The sequence below is a fragment of the Leptosomus discolor genome, chromosome 7 (assembly GCF_034619465.1).
Source record: "Leptosomus discolor isolate bLepDis1 chromosome 7, bLepDis1.hap2, whole genome shotgun sequence".
NCBI lineage: Eukaryota > Metazoa > Chordata > Aves > Leptosomiformes > Leptosomidae > Leptosomus > Leptosomus discolor.
The window spans coordinates 12809517-12834244 of NC_141397.1; the positions used below are offsets into that span (position 1 = coordinate 12809517).

The window sequence follows — 24728 nt, forward strand, 5'->3', positions numbered from 1 at the left end:
TGTTTTCTAACAAAAAAAAACCCGTGTGAATGAAGATCTTTGGAAAGACTTATTTTCACTATATCATAACCCACCCCTAAACAAGCAGTGTGTTACAATACTAACAAGAGCATTTCAAAAAACAAAAAAAATATGCATCACTTTGTTTTATTCTTCCTTACATCAACTCCAAGATCTAGAAGATATTTGACTACACTGATCATTCCACTAGATGCTGCAGCATGTAAGGGTGTATACGATTTCTTGTCTTTGCATGTCACTTCAGCACCATGGGCCACAAGTAATTTCACAACTTCAATATGACCTAAAAGAATAAAGACAAAAACAATGAAGCTGCATTTTATATTAATCAGCACAAGTTTACAAACTTAATAATTGTACACTTGTTATAACATGAACAAGACATTATTAATTTGGACCTAATCGGAAAAATAAAGAATTGTTCTTGTGTTCTAATTGGATCATGAACTATAAAAGCAACATAAAATATTAATCTCCAGAAGAGAGTATTTGCACATACCCCCTCCAATAATCATAGTATTTATACTGCAAAAATAATCTTGTATATTAAAAAAAAAAAAATAAAATCTTATCTCTGCTTACAGAAGGGTTTTTTGAGAAGATTTGAGAACTAAAGAGGTAAAATAACTTTGTAATTATTAAACATTTACTGCAAATTTCTGTTAACAACTTGAGACAGAATGCGACTGTCAGTCTTCCACCTTCACCTCAACTGCAAATACACCCATTAAGGTTTTTAAGGCCTTCAGCATAAACTTTGGAAAAAATCACACAAACATGAAAAGAAGAAAACATTCTATTTCTAAAACAAAAATATATCCCCCATCCCCCAATCCAACTTCCTTTACTTGCAAAGCCTTTAAAAAGTTGACACAAATCACACCGGATTTAGCAAAGCTCTATTGTCAAAACTGACTCCAGCCTCTGAGGAACCGGAGCCTTCTGAAACCATCAACATTCTCCTAAGTAAGAGTTGAGTGGGATCATGGGGAAGGGGTGACCTTGGGGAAGTTCCAGGTAAGAGGGCTGAAAAGGGAAGGGAGGGCAGGGAGCCCACCCTGAAGTAGCGGGCAGCAGCTCTCGCTGCCAGCTTTGTGACTGGGCCAGGGGCCCCAAGACTGCATTGCTGCTGCAAAGGGCAACCAGGTTTCCCCTTCACCGTGCCCATATGCTCCCCCACTAGCTTGCATGCAGTTCTGACACTGCACACTAAAAGAAAAGCTATGAAAATGGGGTAACCAAAAAAAAAAAATCTGTCATTTTTGCTTAGTTGTTAATTTAACTGCCAAATGAGTCAATCACTGAAAACACACGGATAATCATGACAAAGTCTGCAGAATGAAGGATCACACTTGAGAGTTAAACAGACCATGATATATTTTGTGCTCTACCTTTGTAAGTGACCCATACAGACAGATGCGGGATTCTTTGTTTTACCTTTCAAGTGACACCTTACTTTAGTTAAGAAGTGGTGAGGGGCACACTGAATACCTATGCTTATCCAGTCAAGACATATAAGTAAAAAGTATCAAATCCAGCCTTCAGTTTAAGTGCTTCATAAAAAGTGAGGGTCTTTGCTTTTTCAATGACTAACAGAATTTGCAAAATTTTGAATAGGAAGCATCTACCCAAAGGAATACAGTCAAAGTTACTTTGATAAACATTCAGTCACCATACCACCTATGTTATGCTGCATGCCAAACAACATACAAAACGACATTTCAGCTAGCTATACCGATCAGAAACAGTTTACCAGTGCAATGGGAAGTGCTGCAATATTTCACTTCTGAATCACTTCAGTATTGTAGGAAAGAAGAGAAAGAGAAATGTAAACATGATACTCATCTTTTGACCCAAATATAATGTGGACACGAATGAAAACAAGCCCTATATGAGAGACAGAAGTACAGAAGATACTGAAAGAAGTGGAAGGAAGAGAGACACTGAACAGAACAGTGGCAGAAAAACTTTAAAAAGAAGAAAAAAACCAAAAAATCCCTGACCTTCATTGAAAATGCAAGCAGCAATCAGTGGAAGACACTCAAACAGAAGAACAAGGTACTTGAAGTGGGAAGCGCTGAGGAGACATCCCGATACACTAATGAGGGCGACGCTAGCATGCAAGAATGGAAGTCCATTTTAGTCACAGCACTGCAGCTGGACAGCAATGGAGCTGAGTGAAAAGCAGGAAGGAAGGGAAACAATGGATATAACCCTAGAAAGTTATTTATAGTAGAGTGACGAAAAGCCTAACTTCTTTTCTATTCTATGGTCAGTTTTACTTGGCGGAAAAGCTTTAAGACTTTCTTCAAACAATTGGAGCAGTGTAAAATGGCTCTAAATTGCAGAGATTGTCACAGGTTTTTTCTCCTTGTTTGAAGACTTTGAAAAGCTGCTCCTGCTCTGTTGTCTGCAAGGATATTTAGGCTGATGGACATCAGATAAATTTTTCCCACCCAAACGCTGCTCATTAACAGAGATTCCTGTTAATAGCCTATGAAATAGCAGTGACTAAAATCAGAATAAAAGCAGCTTATCTGACAAAATAGAAGACTTTTCTCTCATCTAGGTGAACACAAGACAGAAAACACCTCTATTCTCTCACTGACACTTGTCAGATTTCTTCCATCTCAGGCACAAGTTTCATTCAACAAAATTTTGCAAATCATCACCTCAAGTAAGGTGGTTGGACGCCTGTCACAGACATTGCTTTGCATATGCAAGTAGATTACAAAATAATAAAACAAAATATCCAGAGAACATTGGATCAATAATGAAGACTGTTCTTTAAATTCTCAGTTTCAAGTAGTGGTATTAGTACTTCAAGTGCAATGTCATATAGCTTCAAATTAGAGTATTAACGCCGTGCGATCACTTCATAATTCACTGGCGCATTCAAGTCTCTTCCTTTGAAGACAGATCAACAGGGTCCTGTTCTTTTTAGCATTTCACAGCCTTGTTTTACATTGCTATCAGATTATTTCAGGCCTGTATTGTCAGGGACATAAGACTAATGTGAAATTGGCCCAAAACACAGGGTTTTACAAAGACAACAGTGAATAAGTCCACTTTTGTGTGAATCCAGGTGTTTCTGAGATCATCACACTTACAACTGTTGAGATCTTACAAACAAGCCCCATTTTGTAAATGTGTGATTTTGCAAAGACCAGAATTCTCAGTTCTGAGACCAAAGCACATTTCATACAATGAACAACTCGTTGCCAACCATCAAAATTCAGGGTAAGGTTTTTGGTGACTGTGTTTAAATAGGGACTGTCTTACATGCTACTGGTCCTTTTTTTTTTTTTGCTCAGTGTGTAAGTTTAAAATTGCATTTGCACTTTTAAGTTACTGCTTCCATTTGCTCTTTCCTGGCAAGACTGGGAAATACTGCTTGGATAAATGCAACGACTCCAAAGCAGTTATGTAAGAGACTCAGGCACAGAACCACAGATGAGAAATATGGTTCATTAGCAACCTCAAGTCTGTTTTTAAGAACCACCCCACACACATACACATCACGCAGCATCATGCCTATTTATAAGTAATTCTCTCATTCATAATAATAAGCATTAATACCAAACTGCATATTGAGGGGCATTTTGCCTAAGATCAGACCTCCGAGGCAGAGTTATCCTAGACTTAAGAGATGTCAATGTAATGAGTCCATGTAATTTCCTAGTTTATGTGTGTTTATTTTTTGGTTTGATAACAGAGACAGTAAAATCAGTTTGTTTTACTCAGGGAAGGGGCAGCATAGAAATTACTCTCCTTATACATTAACTTAAATGTCACAAATACAAGGTGCTCCTTTATAAACCCTATCTATAAAGGTTTTCACCAATACAGTCATAAGAGCAAAACAGGAACAAAAATGTTCACATCTTTAGATCACCTCTGAAAAAAATTCTGCCATAAATAATAGGACCATGTTCTCTTCCTGACTGTTTTTCTCCTCAAGTTTCATAAGATGGTACCTTAGGCATATAAATACGTACTTTCTGGAGAATTTAAAATTCAGGAAAATGCGTATCATCAAAACATAACAGGAACAAGAAATTATATATAATAAGCTAAGCAGTCAGTGTCAGCCCAGAATTCTTAATCTGCGTTTTTCTATGATTCACCTTCCAATGGTTTATATTGCTTATATTTTAAACGAACCTTGAGACACAAAGCTCTACTATTTATTACAGCTATGCTGAAGAAAACTATTCCTACCACTTAATAAAAAGAAAGTCTGATAAAAGTCCATGAAGTACATTACTTTTAAAGTACAGCCAGTGCATTTGATCAATACCATGAGAAGAGTAATTATCCACTCCTGGAATAAGAATGGCAAAGCAAGAACTGGAAGTTTTAGGGATGAAATATTCTTCTCCAATAAAATACAATCCCCAAGGTCCATGTAACTACCCTGTTTCAGGTGCCCCTTGTATTCACTGTTTACTTTCTACTTAGCATTATTGCAAAAGTTTTCATCTGTGATTACATTCCTGCTGATTGAGGAACGTAGTTCCTTCTTTTTAAAAAATAAAATTACTTACCTTACTTTTCTTTTCCCAACAAATTGATTTTTCTCACCACAAAGACACATCTACAAGGCAATTTGAAGTATACTACTAACGGTTTTCTGGCAGACACACAGATAACCTCAACACTTACAAATGTATATATTTTTCCTAGAAATATATAAAATCACTAAATATAAGGTGATTTTTTTTTACTACCACAATATTAATCAACTGAAATATGTACATACCCATATATGCTGCCCAATGTATAGCTCGTCTATCTTTCTTGTCAAATGCATTAATATTGGCCCCTCTAGACAACAGTAAGCTGACCATCTGAGATAAAGAGAAAGAAAAAAATCCTCTATTCATAACTGAAAACTCTGCTTAAAGTTAGACAAAGAAAAATCACAGGAGAAAACAAAAATATGTGTTTTCAAAAGATTTAAATGCGTTAGTTTTTGAATATTCTGTAAGCTTGAAAAAACTGGTTGCCCACCTTGGCAGCAATAATAAAGTGACAGTAAGGAACACAAAACTCAATGTCAACAAGAGCATTTCCCAGTTAAGTACAGCAAAGCTATGGAATCTTTGAAATCTTCAGGCTGTTACTAAGGGATTCACTAAAGGTAATCCCTAAAAGCAAGCCTATTACCAATTTGTCTCCAGTTACTTATACTCAATTACAATGGGAATTTCTCAGCAGTCATTTTCCAGGGCTTGAAAACTAGCAAGTTAGAGCTTACCACACGTATTTCAGTGACAACACATTCCATATGTTCATTATCTACTGAACAGAAAAATTTCTTTTTTTTCCATTTCAAATTTATCTATTACTAGCTTAACTCTGCTTAACTCAGGCAAGTTTGCTTCTGTCTTAAGAAAGGTGAATGCTGTAATAGCCTTCCAACTAAATGACGTAACATGTATTTCCCACAAGCATTCTGTACACAGATGCATACAAAAGACAAATTGAAATACAAAATATGGGTTGGGGTGGGGTTTTTTGAGGGGACGGGTAACATGATTTTAAACTGAGAAACTAAACATCAGAAATGCGAGGGACAGAACAATGAGTGGCAAACAAACTAATATAAATAACTCTTACCTCAACGTGTCCACTGAAGGCTGCATGATGCAATGCAGTTCTGCCTGCTCGATCAGACACATTTACGTTGCTTAGAAGAGGCACCAAAGCTTCAGCACATTTCACAGCTTTGTTTGCAGCTGCTATATGTAGGGGTGTCTGCCAGTTTTTGTCACGAGCGTTGACATCTGCTGAATGCTTTAACAACACCTGAACAGCATCCTGAAAGCATTTACAAAAAAACCAAGCCACTTAGTAAAAATGTAAAATGCCAGCCTTAAATCCAAGGACAGTAAAATGGAACAGAACTATTTACAATTTTCTCTTTTGTAAACATCATCTTATGCTTTGGGATTTGTACTTCATCATAAATCCAGATTTGGGGATGTTCTGAAGAACATGAGCAATATACTCCCTACAGGATTCAACCGAACCAATCTTTTCCAGGTCTTTTATACAGTTCCTTAAGCCAGCTGGCAAATTGTTTGTCATCTCAACTAAATTTCCACAGCTCAATAAACCTCTTAGGATTTCTTCCATCACTAAGGATTAGTGAAGTACTATGAACTTACAATGCATTTTCATCAATTTGCCAAGCAAAATTTTTGAACTGTCAAAGTCTAGGAATGGGAAAGAGAAGAACAGCTTATTAAACATATATTTAGAGAACCACAGATCAAACAGACCATGGTCACAAAAGGTTTCAACATGTACTGTTGCAAAACTCCTGAAAACCATTTCAAAATGTTGCACTAATTCCATCTCACAAAAATATTATTCATTTCCTTTCGTTAAAAGTACAAGCTGTGAAAATTTGACAAATAGGAACTGCAATTCTTACAGCAAGATCAACTAATCCCATTAAAATATGTGCAAACAATTGGAACACATAAAAATATTTTCTGTTGGTGATATCAACACGACAATGAATACTGCATTTTACATCAACTCCATTACTGTCCCGCAATTCATTAATTGCTTTCAGCGACTTCCAACTCAAACACTGAGCACACAAAGTTGGCACGTTGAATTTAAAACGTTACCACAAGTAGTTACTCGAAATTTCAAATTACACTGTGGTACAATGGCTAGCTATTATTCTCAGCTACAAGTAGAACGCTAAGTAACACTTGATTCTATTTATTACAATAAAATCACATTTTAAACATTGAAATTTCTTCCACTGTCAATAAAAAGGCAATAGGAACAAACATAAAAGTGAAAATACTGCATCACAGGCTTGTAATTTAAATGAGAAATGAAATAGCTCTTTTCTTCTCTAAGAAACTGAAGCAGATTTAGCACTTTAAAAACCTAATCAATATTTTGAACTTTTCTCTTTTTTTAATCAAATACTAAGAAAAACCATAATCAGAACAAGGAAATTTTAGAACAGTTATTCAGCTATTAACCCTTTTGTGGAAGGAAGCACCATAGTACTAGTATAAAAATAATGTATCTTATACTTTTATGCACATATGCATTAATGAATTTTCAGAATACTGAATCTGCTTAGAGTTGTGGGGTTTTTTGGTTTTGGGTTTTTGTGGTTTTTTTTTTTATTTTTATTTTTTTTGTTTGGTTGGTTGGTTGGTTTTTTGTTTTGTTTTGTTTTTTTTTCTTTCCTGGCAAAGTCTACCAGGCACACAAATATAAAGGCCTGGAGCGTGACTGTTTTGACCTGAAGTTGCTTGAACTTGTGCAGTTGACAACTAAATCCATTAATTCCAGCTATTTTGCATGTTTCAACATCCTTGTTTAATTGCAGCTCTCCTTGTTCCAAGAGTAAGTCCAGATGTTTTACTGAAATCAGTATCAAGAGTTTTTTCATTACAGTTTTCTTCATTTAATGCCCAAAACCCAAGTATGTCTGTCAGCTGGAAAACAGTGCCTACATGTATCAACCACGTATGCGGGCTCCTATGACTTACTGTGTCCATAAACAGAAAATGCTGACAAGCACCTACCATTCTGTTTTGGGTAAATAGTCTGATTGGTTTATAGGTGTTGTTTGCCTTTGGTTAGTATTTTGTTTGAAATATTCCACAATTACCAAAATATGTCTGTGGTTGCATTTCTTGAAGTTACTTAGGTCCAGTTTGTCTGCGGTACTCCCCTCTGCAAGCAATACTGATACAAGGAGCTTTTATTGCCCCTTAGCTCTGAAGAATGCAGCATTTGGTGCTTTGGTCAGCTCCCAAAGGAGCAGCCTAAAAACACCTCAAGAACAACAAATAGCCTTTGGGAATAAGGTGCCCTCAAAGATTCATTTTCAAACACTGTTTTGAGTAACACAATCTCAACATAACTTAGCTACTAAGGCTAGTGACAAAATACTGCAATTTATCCAGAGAATCTAAAAGCAAAAACTGAAACAAAGTATGTTTATGTTTAGATAGTTCACAGATCAAATACTTGAAGTTCAATGCTTGTCAAAACCAAAATATTCAACTCCATCTTTTCAAATAAAAACTCGCACAGAATCTTTAAAAAACCTTCATTTTTTTGAGACATACTGAAGTGAGCAACAATTTGATTCAGGATCTCAAAGGAGATTGTTTTGCATAAACTCTTCCACATAACAAGCTCAGCATTTCTGTTTGTTTTGATCTTCTACAGGCATTTAAAATTTTTATTAGGACATCAACAATAGAGGAACAATAACAAATCCATTTCTTACTTTACTATATTCTCACAACTGTGTAACTGGTAGACTTCAAAAACCTTTTTGCAGATTTCATTTAAGACTTTTGAAGTGATTTTCAATACTATTATTACTCATTACCTGCTTTTTTAAATAAATAAATAAATTCATGTTTGCAGGTGTCACAGAACCATTTGTTTCTTCTATTCATAAACAGACAAGTAGGGAAAAAAAAATGAAGAAATGCAAAGATTAGGCTGTAAAAGCTGTACTAGATCTTAGTTCATCTGCACTTCCCTCATGCTGAACCATTCCTGTTACCTTAAGAGAAGTAAACTGGACTCGAGAACACTGCATGCAGAATCCTCTGCTGGGAAATGGCAGAGAACAAAGCTGAGAACTGCAAGTCTACAGTTTTTCCCCTTTCTTCCTACTCAGGCATGATATATATATGATATATATATCATGCCTGAGTAGGAAGTAAAATATATATTTATCCTCAACAGGTTAAACAAACCATTGCAAAACTGTTCTGCAATTCCAAACGTTTGGAGTAGTTGCACTTTGTAAAAGCCTAACAAAGAACAGAAGGTAATTTGAGATGTCTTATTTTAACACAAAGCAGTTAAAAACCCAAAAGCATACCTCACTACAAGATGCCACAGCTCTGTGTAAAGGAGTCAACCATTTGCTGTCTTTGGCATTAACTCTAGCTCCTGTAACAAAAAACCAACATAAATTTATAATATATTTACAGAAAGACTTAAATATTTTCAAGTAAAGAGACAGAACTATTGGAAGATACTTATTCTAGGCTCATTAATACAACATGATGACAAAAATAGAAGGGACTCTCTACCTCCAGCTGAAGTCCACCCTTTGAGGAAATTCTTTTAACACTGTGCCTGTAATAGTCTTCCAGTGTACTCATATTTTTACACTAGGTCATCCTCTTTCGCACTTCCAAAGGCACATAAAAGAACGTTGGGCAAGAAAGACAGACTCCTTGCCTTCATTCAGCAATAAAAATCTCATACTTTCCCACTATCGTTGAAATTCTCCATTAAAATAGAGAAAGAGGCTACATTTATTCCCCACACCTCCAGTTTCCTGGTTGTTGGTGAGTCTGATGCATAGGCATACAGAATGATGCTGCTACTTCTACTGGGAATTCGGGAACGAACGTTCTCTACTCCACCAGGTCACCTAGCCCACTTCAGGACCTCCTGACCTCCCTTCACGAGCTAGACCATAGTAACCACACATCTCTCCTTCTAAAAGCATACCTGAGAAACACCTGTCCCTGCTCCCAGGAAAAAAGGTCACAGAAACATCTGTAAGGGACACAATCCTGGGTTTGGATTTTAATTTATTTCTTAATAACAGAACGAAAGGAGGACTTGGGCATTTTTCTCCTGAAGGAAGCAACTGAACTACATTCTAACTTCCAGTGAACTTCAACAAACTAGAAAACTTAATTACTAAGCTTAAAGATTTAATTTCTAACTGATACATATATACACACACACACACATAACCATATAGGCTTTTTTATACCTTGAGTAGAAATTTAGCCATCTTTATCTGAAAACTGCTGAGGTTTTACAGAGATGTGATAGCTTAGATAAAATGTTATGTTTTTGAAAAAATAGTTTGGAAATCCTGTTGGAAAGAGTTCATAGAGCAATATATGATATCACACGGTAACATTAATGCTACATGGTCAGAGCTTATTAATTTCTCAGGCTAAACATAATATTGTTATGTCAGAACCAACTTTAATTTTTTCTATCTATGCAAAGAATAGAAGGCCAGTAAGACACAAAATGTTAAACAGGCTGCTGGTCAGGATACTCAGCAGAGTATTTTGATCCAGGCCTCCCAGACCTGCACCAGCAAAGAAGTCTCTCCTAGTCCAGCTGAACAACCTGATCCAGAAACTCAGCAGTCCGTACAAAATCATGATAGTCTGAGTTAATCAGTTTCTAGCCAATCCATCCCTTTCAGGCTTAAGAACACAATATGGAAGCTGATGCTAGATCCAAACTCCCACCTTGACCCAAGCGCCAGACAGAGCCTGAGGTCTAATTGCTGGCTACAATTTCAGGGATTTCCCTCTTTCTGTATCCAAATTTCAGAAGCTTTGGGTGCCATCTTATTTTCTAAGATCAAAAGTTTTTGAAAAATAAGTTTGAAGGAATGAGAAGAAAGTCCAAGTCCACTGTCAGCCATCATAAGGAATTAGTGCACTGTACCGTGTCATGTACCAGAACATAATGTAATGCATCAAATTCTGCACAGAACTCAGCCAAAAAAAAAAAAAAAAAAAAAAAAAAAAAGAGAGAATCGGAGGATTCTAAAAGTACCAGAAATTTCTTAGGATTTCTAGTAAGCCTTCCCAAAAGGCAATAACCTGAATGATCAGCAAGTGAGAATGTAATCAATATGTTTCAAACATATCTGTAATTCTTGATTGTCTTCCAGGTTTAAAACACCTTGTTTTTAGCAGATGAGACAAAAATAAGAGCCAAAATGGTACTCCAAGCTCCACCTGACTTCATGTATACAGGCAATAACCAAGGTATGAAGACTTCCAAAGTCCATCTGAGTTCTATTTCTAATTTTCAGATAAAAACTTCTTTGAAGTGTTTTAAAGGAATCCAGGCATTTACTAGATCACTAGTCACGATCCTGGTTTTCCTTAGGAAAATGCATTTGCAAGATTTGAGGTCAGGTCAGATCCACCCAGATGATGAAGCCTGACATAGGAGAAGCAGCATGCCCAGCGGCAGGGAAAAATGCACAGTGCCGCTCCAAAGAAGCGGCAGTTACCTAAGCTGTAGTGGAAACTTCTTAAGAGTCCAAGCCATGTTCATGGGTTCAGTTAAGCCATTCACTGACCTTTCTGGTACTTTAACACATAGCCTAAAAACTGCAACAGAAGAGAGCAGGAATAAATACAAAAAGATTCTGTACAAAAGGTTTTCCCAGTGGTAAATTAGTCAAACTTGCTAGGACTAAAGGAAAGGAGTATCTAAAAGCGTTTGTTGTTTCTCGTAAGAAAGAAAATCAGCATTACCCAAAGAAATGCCTACGGAAATTTGAAGCAATATGTAAAGAAACATGGTCCTCTCCACAAAATCAACACAATAATACCTGCCTCCCACCCCCTAAGTCATCTTCTGCCCAAAGAAGCAAGAAAGCCTAGGTTTAGCACATCACGTAGTTAAATTACTGTAATATGTAGACACTAAAATAAATTAATTTTTCAAATGCACAAAAAATGGGTAGATTCTCTGACCAGGGAAAAACCACACGACTTGACAAAAAGATCTAAATTTCTGATGGACTTAAAGAACCATAAAGCTTGTTCCCCCCCACACCCCCCTCGCAACAAACAACTCTTGAAAGAATTCCAAAAATTGTTAGATTGAAAGATAAAGTTTTAAAGTAGAAGTCAGAATAACTGTGTTACCAAAAAATGCATATGCACTATTAATGTGGGAATTGGGAGATCTATAGTTCTAGACATGTTAAACAAAACAGTATTTTAAATTAACATAGAGATACTTCCCCCTTAAATCTCTCCGAAAGGACATGCTGCCAAGAATGATTGAGATTTCACAAAGCAGCTTCTCCAAACAGACTTGTATTTGAGGACATAATCCCCCTCTAGGCTGTTCTTTATTCCCTAGCACATGATTTAGGGAAAATGCTACTGTTCCTCCCTCCCCCTTCAGATGCTATCCATGAGACACAAAGCTCCCTCAAACCTATCATACTTCTACAATGCAACAGTGAGGAAGTTTACAGCCTTCATCTTTTGGGGTAAAGCTCCACTCCAGATCATTGCAAATAAATGTCAGAAAATACATTATGCCTTTACTGAGTATCTTTTGCTTAAAGATGATTTACTTCACTGTTTGCTTAAAGACAGTTTGAACACATGTATGTATACAGTCCCCTGCACAGCGCTGCCGATGCAATATTATCTCTGTGAAGCTCAACCTGCTGACGTGTTAACCAGGGCAATTCTCACATTTCAAATGCCTTCAAATGTCAGTTATGCAGCAGTTTGCTCTTTCAAAGCACAACGCAGCGTATCTCAACCCTCAATTGGTAAAAACAAAAAAAGCAAACCAAAACACACCCCATCACACCAGATCTTCCAGACTTCAGGGGCCTGGTCTTAACATATTTATTAAAACTGCTCAAATATTTAATTTCTTTTACGTAAAATTTCTTATATTCAGTTCTTTTAACACCTCAGAGCTTTCAGGAAAAGGGGGCTTGCCAGAGAGAGCAAATACAATACTGCAACACAAATACCCACCATCTGTGCTTGAACTTAAGAACTGAGTATGTAAATGACGCTCCCCTAAAACTGCACCTTCCAAACAAACCAACTTCTGTTTCCATGTTGGTGTACTAAACTGAAGTATTAAACACAATCTTCCCTTTCATTACCAACTTTGCTAATACAGACTAGCAAGTTCACACACCTTGGCAAATATGAAAGCAGGATTTTTTGCTCTGCAAAATACAGGGGGGGTGGGAGGGAGAGACAGTGTTACATATTTTTCTTCCCTCCTCTTTGAATCTTACATTTCATCTTGCAAAGTTGCAGTCACAAGACTGACAATTAGAAAGATACGTTTTTTTAAATGAAGCTACTGAAAACCTCAGTGATGCTTACTTCTAGCAAGTTTAGATTCCATGAGATGTTTGCCAACTCAATAGGTGCACTGATTTACATAACGATCCTGGAAGCTCTAATTATATCAGTCCATATCTGGCAATTGCACATTTAAATGTGCTATTATCCCCCAATACCTGGATGTATCTTTCTGCAAGCCAGTTGCCACTTCATTGGTGTCAGTATCCTTACATTCAAATAAGAGCTAGCACCTCAACCATCTCTTGAAGAGACAGGCAATGAATGACTGGGCAGGGAATGCTGCAAGGAACAGCCACACACTGCCTCCTTCATCCATAAGGTGCCATGTAACTATATACAGCCGTGTCTCAGCACATCACCTCTGTGTTCCTCTTGTAAGAACTTTTGCTGTGACTCTCTTCCCGAGCTGCTCTGCACCAGAACTCTTCCTATTTGTAAATGTCCTTGTAAGACTAACGAACACAGCAGCTACGTTACTTACACATCGCTAGCTGGAAACAGATTCAGAAAAGAAATACAACAGAACTGACAAAACATTTTCATCTTTGCTCACAGTACTGACTTAAGCGCTGAATTGCCTTCCACTGTTCTGTTTGCAGCCTGTATTCTTAGACTATCAAGGACAGTATTTTCCTTTGTTACTGTACAAGATGTGCTAGTGATTGAACAATATCATAATATAAGCAAATAAAGCAAAAGTGTTTTCATTCACATGGGCAATACAAACACCTGGTGTTCAGTATTTGAAGCTCTAAAATGTTTATTTAGGAGTAAAAGATTAAATAAGATCTTTGGATCGCATTTTAAAAAGCTTACAAACTCTCTTAAAAACTAGTATACTGAAATAATTTTAGGAATCATCTTTGCAGAAATTAGGAGGATCACAGGTATAAATCACTGAGAATAACCAGCAGTCCTACTGTAATTAGATTCTATTTAATTATTTTCCTAGGGCTAGTATTATCTTCATAAGTTTTTCTTTTTTAAACGATCCACTTGTTATCTAGAGAAGATGACCATGGAAGTACCTAAAGCAGCAAGCAGAAATTCTCAGACTATTCTGGGTAATGAACAGATGGAGAAGAAAACTTCTCCTTGAACAGAAAAATATGTGAACATTCACGAGGAGACAAAAAAGTTTGTAAAGTAAAAGATTTTGTAAAGTAAAAGATTTGAGATCTGAATTGGAGCAATCAGTAATACAAATCTATGGTAATTTCCTACTGAAAAATTGGATACTTGGAAAACTATTGCTGCAAAAATAACGAAGACTACCTTATTGAGAGAAAGCTTCTTCCTATTTACAGGCTAAATACATAGTAGAGGATCTGTAACAATAGTGGAAAAAAAATTTGAGAGACAGGACTGAAGTATCTTTTGACCAGCCACAATAGTGCTTCAACAACAGGTTTTATTTTCATTGTTTAAAACAAACAAACAAAACAAAACAAGACATGGAGACCCACTGGCCACAAAAAGGAGGAAACCTACAATCAAGTCAAAGCCACCCTGCAGAACTTCGCTGCCTTATCAATATAAGTAGTCCATTTCCTTTCAGAACTTCACAGTTTGTGCTGCATCTCAGCCACCACCTCCTTGAACTTCAGAGAGCAACATGAGGTTCTCAGACTCCTCAAGATACTAAATGCTTCTACCTTTTCGTAAGTCAGCTTCATTTTCTCTCTCTCAAAAGAGTGTCAGAGCTACTTTCTTCACAGCAACTGACTGTTCCTGCTGCCAGAGGGAAGTTAAGACACCCTGAAAAAGAGAACGGTGGCCAACATCATTGTCAAAAGAAGAGGAAGCGGCCAAAAGATACAGCCAGTGTAAAAGAAGCCCCTGTGAAGTGCCTTTGGCATGTGGGTACATCTGCAATCCAAACAAAGGGAGCTCCACGCGGCTGGCATTTTTGCAGTGATAGCCTTTCAAGAGCTGACCTGTGTGACTGTCATTGCACGGAATTGTAAGATTGCACAGCTTCAGAATTAGGTGAAAGAAATGCAGGTGGAGTGGAGGGTCATTGGAAGGTCTTTACCATCCTCCAAAATCTGTTATTACTGTAATGATAATGGTAATCGGCATGATTCTCACATTTTCCAGCTGACCCAGAGGAAAGTACAACAAAAACTCATGGGCTGCCAAACCTTAATGAGATTGAGTTTGACCACACTCACGTATGCTGAGCTCCATGCAGTTGGTTAAACAAACAGAAATGTGTTTGTTAGTATTTAACTATCAATGCATTATAGTAACTAAATTATTCAAAGGAGAATGGATAAATCAGGTATTTATTTTCATGAAGTGTGTTGATTTCAGTGAAAGCAGTAATAGTCTGCATGGTACTTTAAAGAAAACACGTGAAAAAAGATACTAATCAAAATAACATATTCTGAGATCACACTAATCTGTCCTGCTCCTCACAACCCACTTGCCTCCAGAATAGGCTCTGATGGCATTAAAAGAAGTGTAGGACAAACCGAAAGAATGATTTTTATAAAGCAAGACGCTCCCCACAACAGTTCACATGTAGGACTTAACTGAAAGAAAGGTTTGGGTTTTTTTTTTTAATGAGGACTTCTTGGAAGGAACAAAAAGCTGGACAGTTAACTCAGCCTTAATTATTTTACTTTTCTACTTCTCAGTAGTTTGCCATCAAATACTTACACAAAGTCAGTGCAGTTATGCAAAGCAAACAGATGTATTTGTGCACCAGGATGAGGATCTGTCTGTAGATCATAGAATTACAACTATGATGGGTGTTATGACTCTTCAGAGTAAAACAAAAAAGAAAATGCTTCTAAAATTATGATTCTTGAGTGACTAAAATGTAAACTTCTGTTCCATCATTCTGTATACCATAAACAACTATCTTTATGCCACTTTTTTATTTACTGTTCACCTCCTTACCTAACAAATTTAGGAATGCTAATTGCTTATCTAGCTACAATCTAACAGGGAGAGATGGTTTGAATATTTAGACTTTCACAGACCATAGCTCTATGAGAATTTGCTGGCAAGACGTTCACACCTTCAGGGGACAACTTGACTGGTAAGTTCAGCAAAGCACTGTCTCAAGAGAAAAAACAAAAGGCAATCTAAATGTCTAGCCCTAAACTGGAGTCACTGAAGTAATTTTCTTTGCTACTCAGAGTCTGTATCCAAACCATACCTTCAGGTCCCTTGCCCAGGTAAAAGACTATAATAGGAGAGGTCACAGAGCAACCTCAAGGTTTGTTGGGAAAATACCTCAAGAATTCAAAAACTAAATAAGTAGGCCTGTGAGACTGAAAATTTATTCCACAAAAGTCTGCACACAGGCTGAATCAGTTGTATCTTCAGAATGTGCAATATTGGTTGCTTAGGTCTATAGCAAAGTAATATACAGATACTGTAACAGCAACACATGATCCAAAATACACACTTGAAAGCAATGTGTATCCCCTGGAGGGGGATGCAAAAGATGTTCCAATCAAATTAAAAAAACCAAACCTATGTCTAGCTAACATATGATACACACTGCAACTAAGAATGACGAAAATAAGAAAGAATCAGGTAAGAGCCACTGAGTAGAGTAGAAAGATTAATACTGACTTCAGTAATTTTGAGGTCTTGCTTGAAGAAAGAATAAAAAATTCAAAGCAAACAGTCTTCATAGGATAGTTTGTGCAGCAAGAAAACCATAAAGCGGTTCCTAGTAACATTCCAGCAAAACTACATTAGAGGACATCACAAGGTGCAAAGCAAAGCTCTCGTATAGTGAGAGAGGAGAGGATGAAATTCATCTACACTACTGAATTCAATCCCTTGTGCAAATATATTATAATAGGTCAATTAAAGCCACATACAAAAACTTTACATGCAAATTTACTGCACAGAGGAGACTGTTGTTCAGAAATGTTATTTATTCAACAAACTATTTTCTCATTGTTCAAAAAGAGGTCTTGCAACATGGCAAGTGTGCTTCAAACCTTGCTGTGGTAACAGATGTTCTGTATTTGCTCCCTAATGCTCATCTACTATGACAAAATGTAACAGTATACATCTGTCTCAAAGGAGAGATTTGATTTCCAGCCGAAACACAACAGATTAATTTTCTCTCTCTTTATGAAATGGAGAGGATAAATACACTTAACCTCTGCTCCCCATCTTCCAATTAAGAGACTTAAAAGAAAAAAATCTTGGCTTGTGTATTTTGAGACACCTAGACCTGATTTCTCAGAGAAGTAGCTGGTGCAGCACTTCAGATACAGCTGTGAGCGCTCACACTTCACAAACCACCAAGATTTCAAATCCAGCATTCAGAATGAGGAAGACTAAATTGGTGACTACTTTTTAAAGAGTCTGGTTTAAGCTGCTTGCCTAAAACCACAGCTTGCAACCAGGTAACACACAGATTAGTGCCCAAGTACAGCACAGCCTTTCAAACTGAACAGCCTTAACACACAGATACCACCTTCTCATCCTCCAATTAATGCCCCTCTTCATTCACTTACAAATGCGCCAACAACTGGCATCTGTGCCTCCTTCACGGTACCACCCCGATTCATTCCCAGCACAGCCCCTCCCTGAGAAATTCATGAGGCTGTGCTTCCACAGCAAGGCACAAACATGTAACTGAAGTCCAGAGCACAGCACACGAGCACAGCAAAGTTAGACTGGTACTGCCTACATTCCACAGCTTTCAAAGCTTTTAATTTTGCAACTATTTAATGTGTTGTTTTGTGTAAGTAAATATTGATTTTTTTCATTAAATAAGTGTTATCTGATACATATCAATGCCTCCCAGTCTTCCTGAACAATCAGCAGACACAACTGCACCCCACAACCTCTCCTCCACACAGCAGCTCAACTCTGGACTACTTTTACAACCCTAATTCTTAATTCTTCACTTCCCTCCTCTGTTCTCCAATTTTTCTTACGCTCATCCCCAGGCTATGTGCCCAAATAGCATGACTAACCTTTCTTCCCCTACTGCCACCCCCAACCAGGATCTTATTTTGTTAATATCTGAACTCTCGCTCCTTCCCTAAGACCTTTGCCTGAAAGAGATGTATTTTCTTTAATCACAGTTCTGGTAACTGCACTCTGCTCACCCAAAACATTCTGACACTTCACTCCCAGATGCAGCTGACTACAACTTTGCAAAGTTTAACAGGGTTAGTTTTTTTGGGTTTTTTTTTGGTTTTAATCACTGTGAAAAACCAAACAAAAAAGAAATATCCTTGCCAAATCCAAGACCCCTTTTCAGAAGAAAGGGGTCATTACATATTTTCAAGAGTCACCAGGACTTTCATTTATCTTTATAGGGAAAAACAGCACCTTCTCTGCCACACAGGAGAACTCTTCTAGACAAATTATCACTATAGAGTATTTCCATGAGAAATATATATATATAAAATGTGATATTAATTAATTATAAATATATATAATTATATAGAGAGACTACATATAATACACATATATTAAGAAGATTATAACTTGCTAAATTATAACAAATTAAATTGTGTCTGGCAATTTCAATTGAAAGTCTGGAAGTGACTCCTATAATCTTAAAAGTGACATTTTGTTAAGGCAAAACTTGTTATTAAAAATTGATGGGGAGGGTGGAGGTTGGGTGGAAATAGCCAGCTTTGCACTGGTAAGGTGTGCCATTAAGCAAACTGAACATTAAAGTAGTTCTATGGGACTGCTGCAACTTTTAATCTTTCTATTTAACCTTAAAGCTCCATATCATGAATTCAGCCTCAAGCTACCTGATGGGTAGATCTGTCCAAGATCAAACAAAATCAATTCAGCATCTCCATCAAAGTTCTGCTTTCAGGCATTCAGTTTAGTTTCTTCGTTTTCTACCTTGGTTTTTTGTTGGGGTTTTTTTTGCGTGTGTGGATTTTTTTGGTGTTTTTTCGTTTTGTTTTTTTAAGATGGAAGTATACTGTTCTACAGAACTTGCACAAGACAAGAGATTTTAAAATTTTCAGCTGGTCCTAATTATACTCTGTGCATTTAAGCCAACAGCAAAGTACGCTTAAAAATAATATAACCAACTTCAGAAGCCATGCTTTATATTTAACTTTAATTCTTTTTCTGAAGGCCATTTCAGAACCAAAGCAATGCTGCTAACATCAACCTATAACATATACACTATTACTGCTTTAAATTAGAGTTAAATTACCTAAATCTGATCAAACTACAAATAAAAATAGCTGTAACTGAGAAAGCTTTCCACAAAGAAATATTTTACAGCAGAACTACACAGTATTACAACACTGATAAGTCTGGAACCCAAAATTTCAGTACGAACATCTTTAATTTCTAGTACATTAAATATCTCAATAAAAGCTACACAGACTAAGAGGTACATAAATACTTCTTTGGATGTGCATAGAGTTATTTTTTTTCCATTAACAGGAACAGAACATACCAGATAAAATAAGTAGTTCAATAATTTCTGCATCTCCCAGATAGGCAGCAGCATGTAAAGGGGTCCTTTTCTCATTATCCTGTGGCAAGAGGGGGGAAAAAAGGTTTTATTTAAAAGAAAAAAAGTATGGTTTAGCATTCTGTATGAGTTATGAAAAAAACACTGCATAAAAGTGCATCTTCCAAATATTGAACATTTTCTATTTTAGAAAACATAATTACTCTAAAGATGTTAGTCACATTTACTAAGACAAGCATGCTTCTCCCTAAGGAATCTTTAATACCTACACAGTCAGCTAGCTTTTTCCTGACATACACAGACTGACAGACGCTCATCACATCTTTCGATTAACCCATCAGTTAGAAATCACCATTCACTTGTCTCCAGAAACAGGAACTTGAGGCTGTCCCACACAATTAAAAATACTGTGTCACCTTCATATGCAATAATTAGTGAGAAACATTTTCTTTGCAAAGTTTGAATTTAGTTTCAGCAGTTATTTTTAAATAGAAAATAGACAAGAAGCTGGAGTGAGTAGGGGCAAAAATACTGAAATCCAATGTTGACTGTTTTGTTTACTGTAAATAAGCAAAGAGAAGGTAGAGGTGCAATTTATTTTGCAGGAAACACTCTGGAGGATGCAAGTAAGACCCAGCGCTTATGATTAAGGTCACACTGATCTAAGGTCCTTTTGAAGGTAACAAGTACTTACTCAGCCATACACAACATACACTGATGAAGATTCACTTCTGAAATACTAGCACAAAGTATTCCTCAACTCTTCCAGAATCTGTGCCAATTTGCCTGCACCAGTCCAAAGCTTAATCAGAAAAATAAGATCACTTTCACATCACAGTGAGTGATGAAAATGAACAAGAACCAACCAGTTTGCTCTCTGAGGGAAGGTCAGTGAGAAATCAGAAGAGACAGATCATCAGTTGGAATCCTGGCTCTAGCCCAAGCTCTGCTTAGATATCTGCATCTTTTCAGTGGGGTTTCAAATACACCACAGGTGAGGGACCAAGACTATAAGCAGCAAGAAATTTTAAGTTGCAAGACAAATCTATTAATTCAACCGTTGTGTCACAACTATGGCAAAATTAACGCACATTTTAATTCACATTTTATTGTGAAAAGCATTCCTCTCCCTTGCCAAAACAACCTTATTCAGTGAATCGCTACTTGAAGGGCTTAGCAGCATACAAGAAGAAAATTAAAAGTTCACGGCAGGAGAGGTCCGATAACAAAACTAGAGCTGAGACCCAAGAAGTCACTTCTAAAAGACAATTTAAGAACTGAAAACATTCACACACCCCCCAAGACAACAATACACACACAACCTCCCACCCCAAACAACCTACTCTTTGTTTAGTTCCTGCTCAGAAAGAGTTGCAGTTACAGTCACCATCTTATCAACGTTTCCTAACAGAATTTTTTGGATTATGCACAAGTAATTCCAAATTGAGCAGTGCAAACCCGACACTGATGCACCCTGAATAAGGAATCAATACTACTTACTTATCACTAACATCACATAATGCCTCACAGTACCAATTACATGCTAGTATGTCTCAATTCCAGATTACACATTTATGACAAAAACGACAGCCCCTGGCACCAAGGACTTGCCATTTGGGTGGGTGGGTGGGTGGGGGAAGACATATAGGAAGCACAAGGGGAAAAAGTAATACATATATTAAACTTGCTTCCCCAGCCCAAAGGGAGTAAAGATCAGGCAGCAATGAAAACCCGTCTGGAGGATCAGAGCTGCTACAGCAGCTAATATTTTGCATCCCCATTTAAGCCTATTTAATAATGCTAAGGAGCTTATAACCTACAGATTAAGAAACACAGAAAAATGAGTATGATATTATACTGTTTGCAATTTCATTGCTGAACTAGAGAACATAAGATGGGCCATGAGTACATCCTTCTGTAGAGACAGTATTCACTCAGGAACACAAACAAAAAATGCATTCCTCACTTAAAGGGCAAAACCCAATCTCAAAACTTTCATTGCACTTGTTATGGTGTTGGTTTGGTTTGGTTTTTTGTTTGGGATTCCCCCTCCCCAACATCTCGGTGACAGATGTCATGCAAGTAATCAATCAGAAATCTTCCAGTAAAATGGTGGAGAGAAAGGACTTGTTTATCTAGAAGAATGCTAATTACCAAACCCCAAATATATTTTCCTGAAACATCCATCGTCCAAGTTTCTGATAAATTTGAGCCACACTTCTTCAAAAACCCAACCTCTACTAATGGAAACTGTTGAGCAACTTGAAATCACCAAAGACAAAAGCAGCTTGAACACAAGCAACATTTCCACTCCAGCACTCCTACGCTTCCAAGCTGTGTGTTTGCAGTCATGCAAATATTTCAGTCTTGCTGCTCTTAAGCTGATAGCCTGAAAATACTCAAAGCCCAGCTCCCAGTTCTGCAGGAGGCTGGTGGAGACTTCCCTGCTCTACAGCATCAGGGCAGCCCTGCTGCGATGCTCACAGCTTGTTATCTTCTGGGGCAACTCCAAAAGCTTAGTACTTCAGCAATCCCAAGCCTCAGGGCCTCTACTGACCACAAGTATTCTGCATGCTGAGGGTGCTTTGACAGAAGCACAGAGGTTTTTTCCCTTAGTTTCACAGCTGGTACTCTTTTATGCCTACAAACAATAATTTTTTTAAATTTCTCTGTGAGAAAGTTTCTGGTTTAGTATTTAAAAACCTGGTTTTCAGAACTTCTTACAAAAGCACAAATGCTGCATTCAGCAAGTTATCAGTATGCAGAAGTCTTTGCTTCCATTAAAAGAAAATTCTAGTTTTGCTCCATCTGAACTCTTAACATTTTATTGGTGGATTTAAATAAATGAAATCTGAGTAAAATTAAAGAGAATTCTGTACTTCAAATGCTACTAAAATACTGCTATACAGATCAACTGCCTTTTAACTAAAAAACAGTAATGATTTGACAAACAAATTTCATCTGCAAATACAAACTACTGCATAGAAAGGATTACTAAAGAACACCAATCAAGCTTTCAGTTTTAACAAGCAACTTTGGAAGCAGACATCTTGCACCACTGATATATCACACTAATATTAATACTTGCCCTAGTGTTATTCCTTTAATTTCATAAACTTAAATGACACTAACAGAAACATTTCACGAGAGAAGGGGTTTTGCACAAAGAAGTCACTGTTAGAGCGTAAAATCTAACACTGTTGGTACTATTTAATTCCAAATATCACTGCTTTACTGCAGTATTTGACAACACAGAAAAGCAAGCATTGTGCCATCTTCACTTTCTAATTCAAAAATCTGCAAGACAAATGGGACTATTACAACTCTAAATCAGCTGTAACGTTCGTAAGGGAACACATCACACTAATTGCATTAGGCAAGTTTTACACAGTTGAAAGAGAAGGTTGGTATTGCAGCAGAAACAACAGAGATAATTAATATTCCTAATAAGAAACTCCAAAGTTTAATTCCAGGTAGTGGTCAATGCTGTCAACAAACTAAAAAGCGATAAAATGGCTCAGTCCTTAAGGAAGTGGTTTTCAGAATGACAGTTCTGTGTCACAAAAACCCCAACACAGTATTTACATGCACCTTTGGATTGCATTACATGAAAAACAATCCTTCTATTTGCAGTACTCCTATTTCTCAAGTTTCCCAAACACTTCATCTATACAGGAGTGTCCAGAAGGATTACGACACGAGAAATGCATAGGAGAAGGCCTTATGACCCTGTTAAAACCAAATTTGGAATAAAGTGACAGAGATAGTGGTGCTACAAGCAACACCCCTAACGTAGAACAAGGGTAATGCCACCTTTGTTTCATTTACCTAAAACATAGGCTTTAATCGTTTTGCTGGTTATTTTATGGATCAAAGCTTCTACAATGGACAAATCTATGGCTAATTTAAACATGCAGCATTCAAATCTACCTCAAGTATCCTTTGAGATGCAACAATTTACTCCTGGTTTGGGTTTTATCTCAGCAATTGATTTAGAATAACTACAGAGTTTGAAGGAGCTAGATGCCTTAAAGGCAGATCTCTTACCCTGTACATATCCAGTAAGACTGCTGTAACCTGACTACAGCTTCCCCAAGAGTACATTAGAATATAACTTCAATTTGCCCTTCAAATAGTTCAACATCTACTGATCTGAAACCTTTGAATTAAAGTATTTCTTGGAAAAGCATGAATAAAACTTCCTCCTTCAAAAAAACCTCCTCTTTACCCTGCTCTTCAAAACCCAACTTTTCAATAACACTTTAAAATACTCTCATTATTTCGTGATCACACTTACAAAATATCATTTAATAGGTGTTTTCTGCTGTCTCACTTGTCAGCTGTCTGCTTCAATACCATCTGTTCGTGGCAGAAATCAGCCCTAAACTCACAATCATAAATCTTGAAAGAGTTTCAATTCCAACATACCCTGTAATAGCTTTAAACATTCCTTGTAAGTGAAACTGTTTTTAAATATAACACTTCACTTAGCTATTCTTCAGTTAGGTTAGAGAGACAGGACTATTCAACTAGCATGATTTATAACTCCTGGGTTCACAGATAAGAACATGATTACAAAATATTTACACTTCTTTGATAAGTCTCCAATACCACAGAGGTCTCCCCCAGAGAGAAGTCCCAGCGCTACATACTTGAGAGTCACTAGAACATTGAATTTCATTTGCAGATTTTGCGGCATTTTTTAGAATAACTGTCTACTCTAATAAATTTTTTGTTCCTCCACACAAAAAAAAGAACATGTTTAAATATTTGGCTTTTACATTCCAACTTTAAACTTCACAAAAATTTAGTTCAGGTGCGTAACACTATAGTTGAAGCAACTAACTCTTGGAAGTATGTCCAACCACAAAGTGGTATCTTAAAAACACAAATATAACTAGAACTTGAAAATTAGTTGTATTATTGTCAATTGAAAGTAGAAGAAAAAGATAAAGTATTAGGCTTTCAAAACTTGTAAATCAGTGACAAATTAATTTTGTTTACCTACCCTCAGTGTAATTAATCTGCTATTTCTTTGGATTTTTTCCCCAATACTTAACTCAATTCCTAAAGCCTCACATTATCAAAAAAATAACAAATTTCTAACTAATTTTGGCTAACATCATTTTTAGAAGCAGACCTCTATTTCTCACTGTATTTCAAATTTAAGATGCAGCTCCAACATAGTAAGCAAGTCCAGCAAGCTACAACAATGGTCTTCTGCACAGGAAGAAAGCACGCCATTAACCACAAAAATAATACCTATCACACGCTAACCCCAAGGTATCCTTTGAAGCCAGATAATAGATGCATCGTAGTTGAAATTACTAGATTTGTCAAGCTGA

At 36.9% G+C, this 24728-nt stretch overlaps 1 protein-coding gene across 5 annotated transcripts in view; it reads right to left on the reverse strand.

Moving 5' to 3' along the window:
• ANKRD28 (ankyrin repeat domain 28) overlaps positions 1-24728 on the reverse strand; it is a 126816-nt gene that overhangs the window by 37886 nt on the left and 64202 nt on the right. For all 5 annotated transcript variants that reach the window (XM_086468135.1, XM_086468137.1, XM_086468133.1 and 2 more), the window contains exons 3-7: positions 19366-19444; positions 8912-8982; positions 5644-5844; positions 4784-4871; positions 162-304 (exon numbers count right to left, since the gene is read on the reverse strand). In XM_086468135.1, coding sequence (XP_086324261.1) covers positions 162-304; positions 4784-4871; positions 5644-5844; positions 8912-8982; positions 19366-19444 — 582 coding nt within the window. The remainder of the gene's footprint in view (positions 1-161; positions 305-4783; positions 4872-5643; positions 5845-8911; positions 8983-19365; positions 19445-24728) is intronic.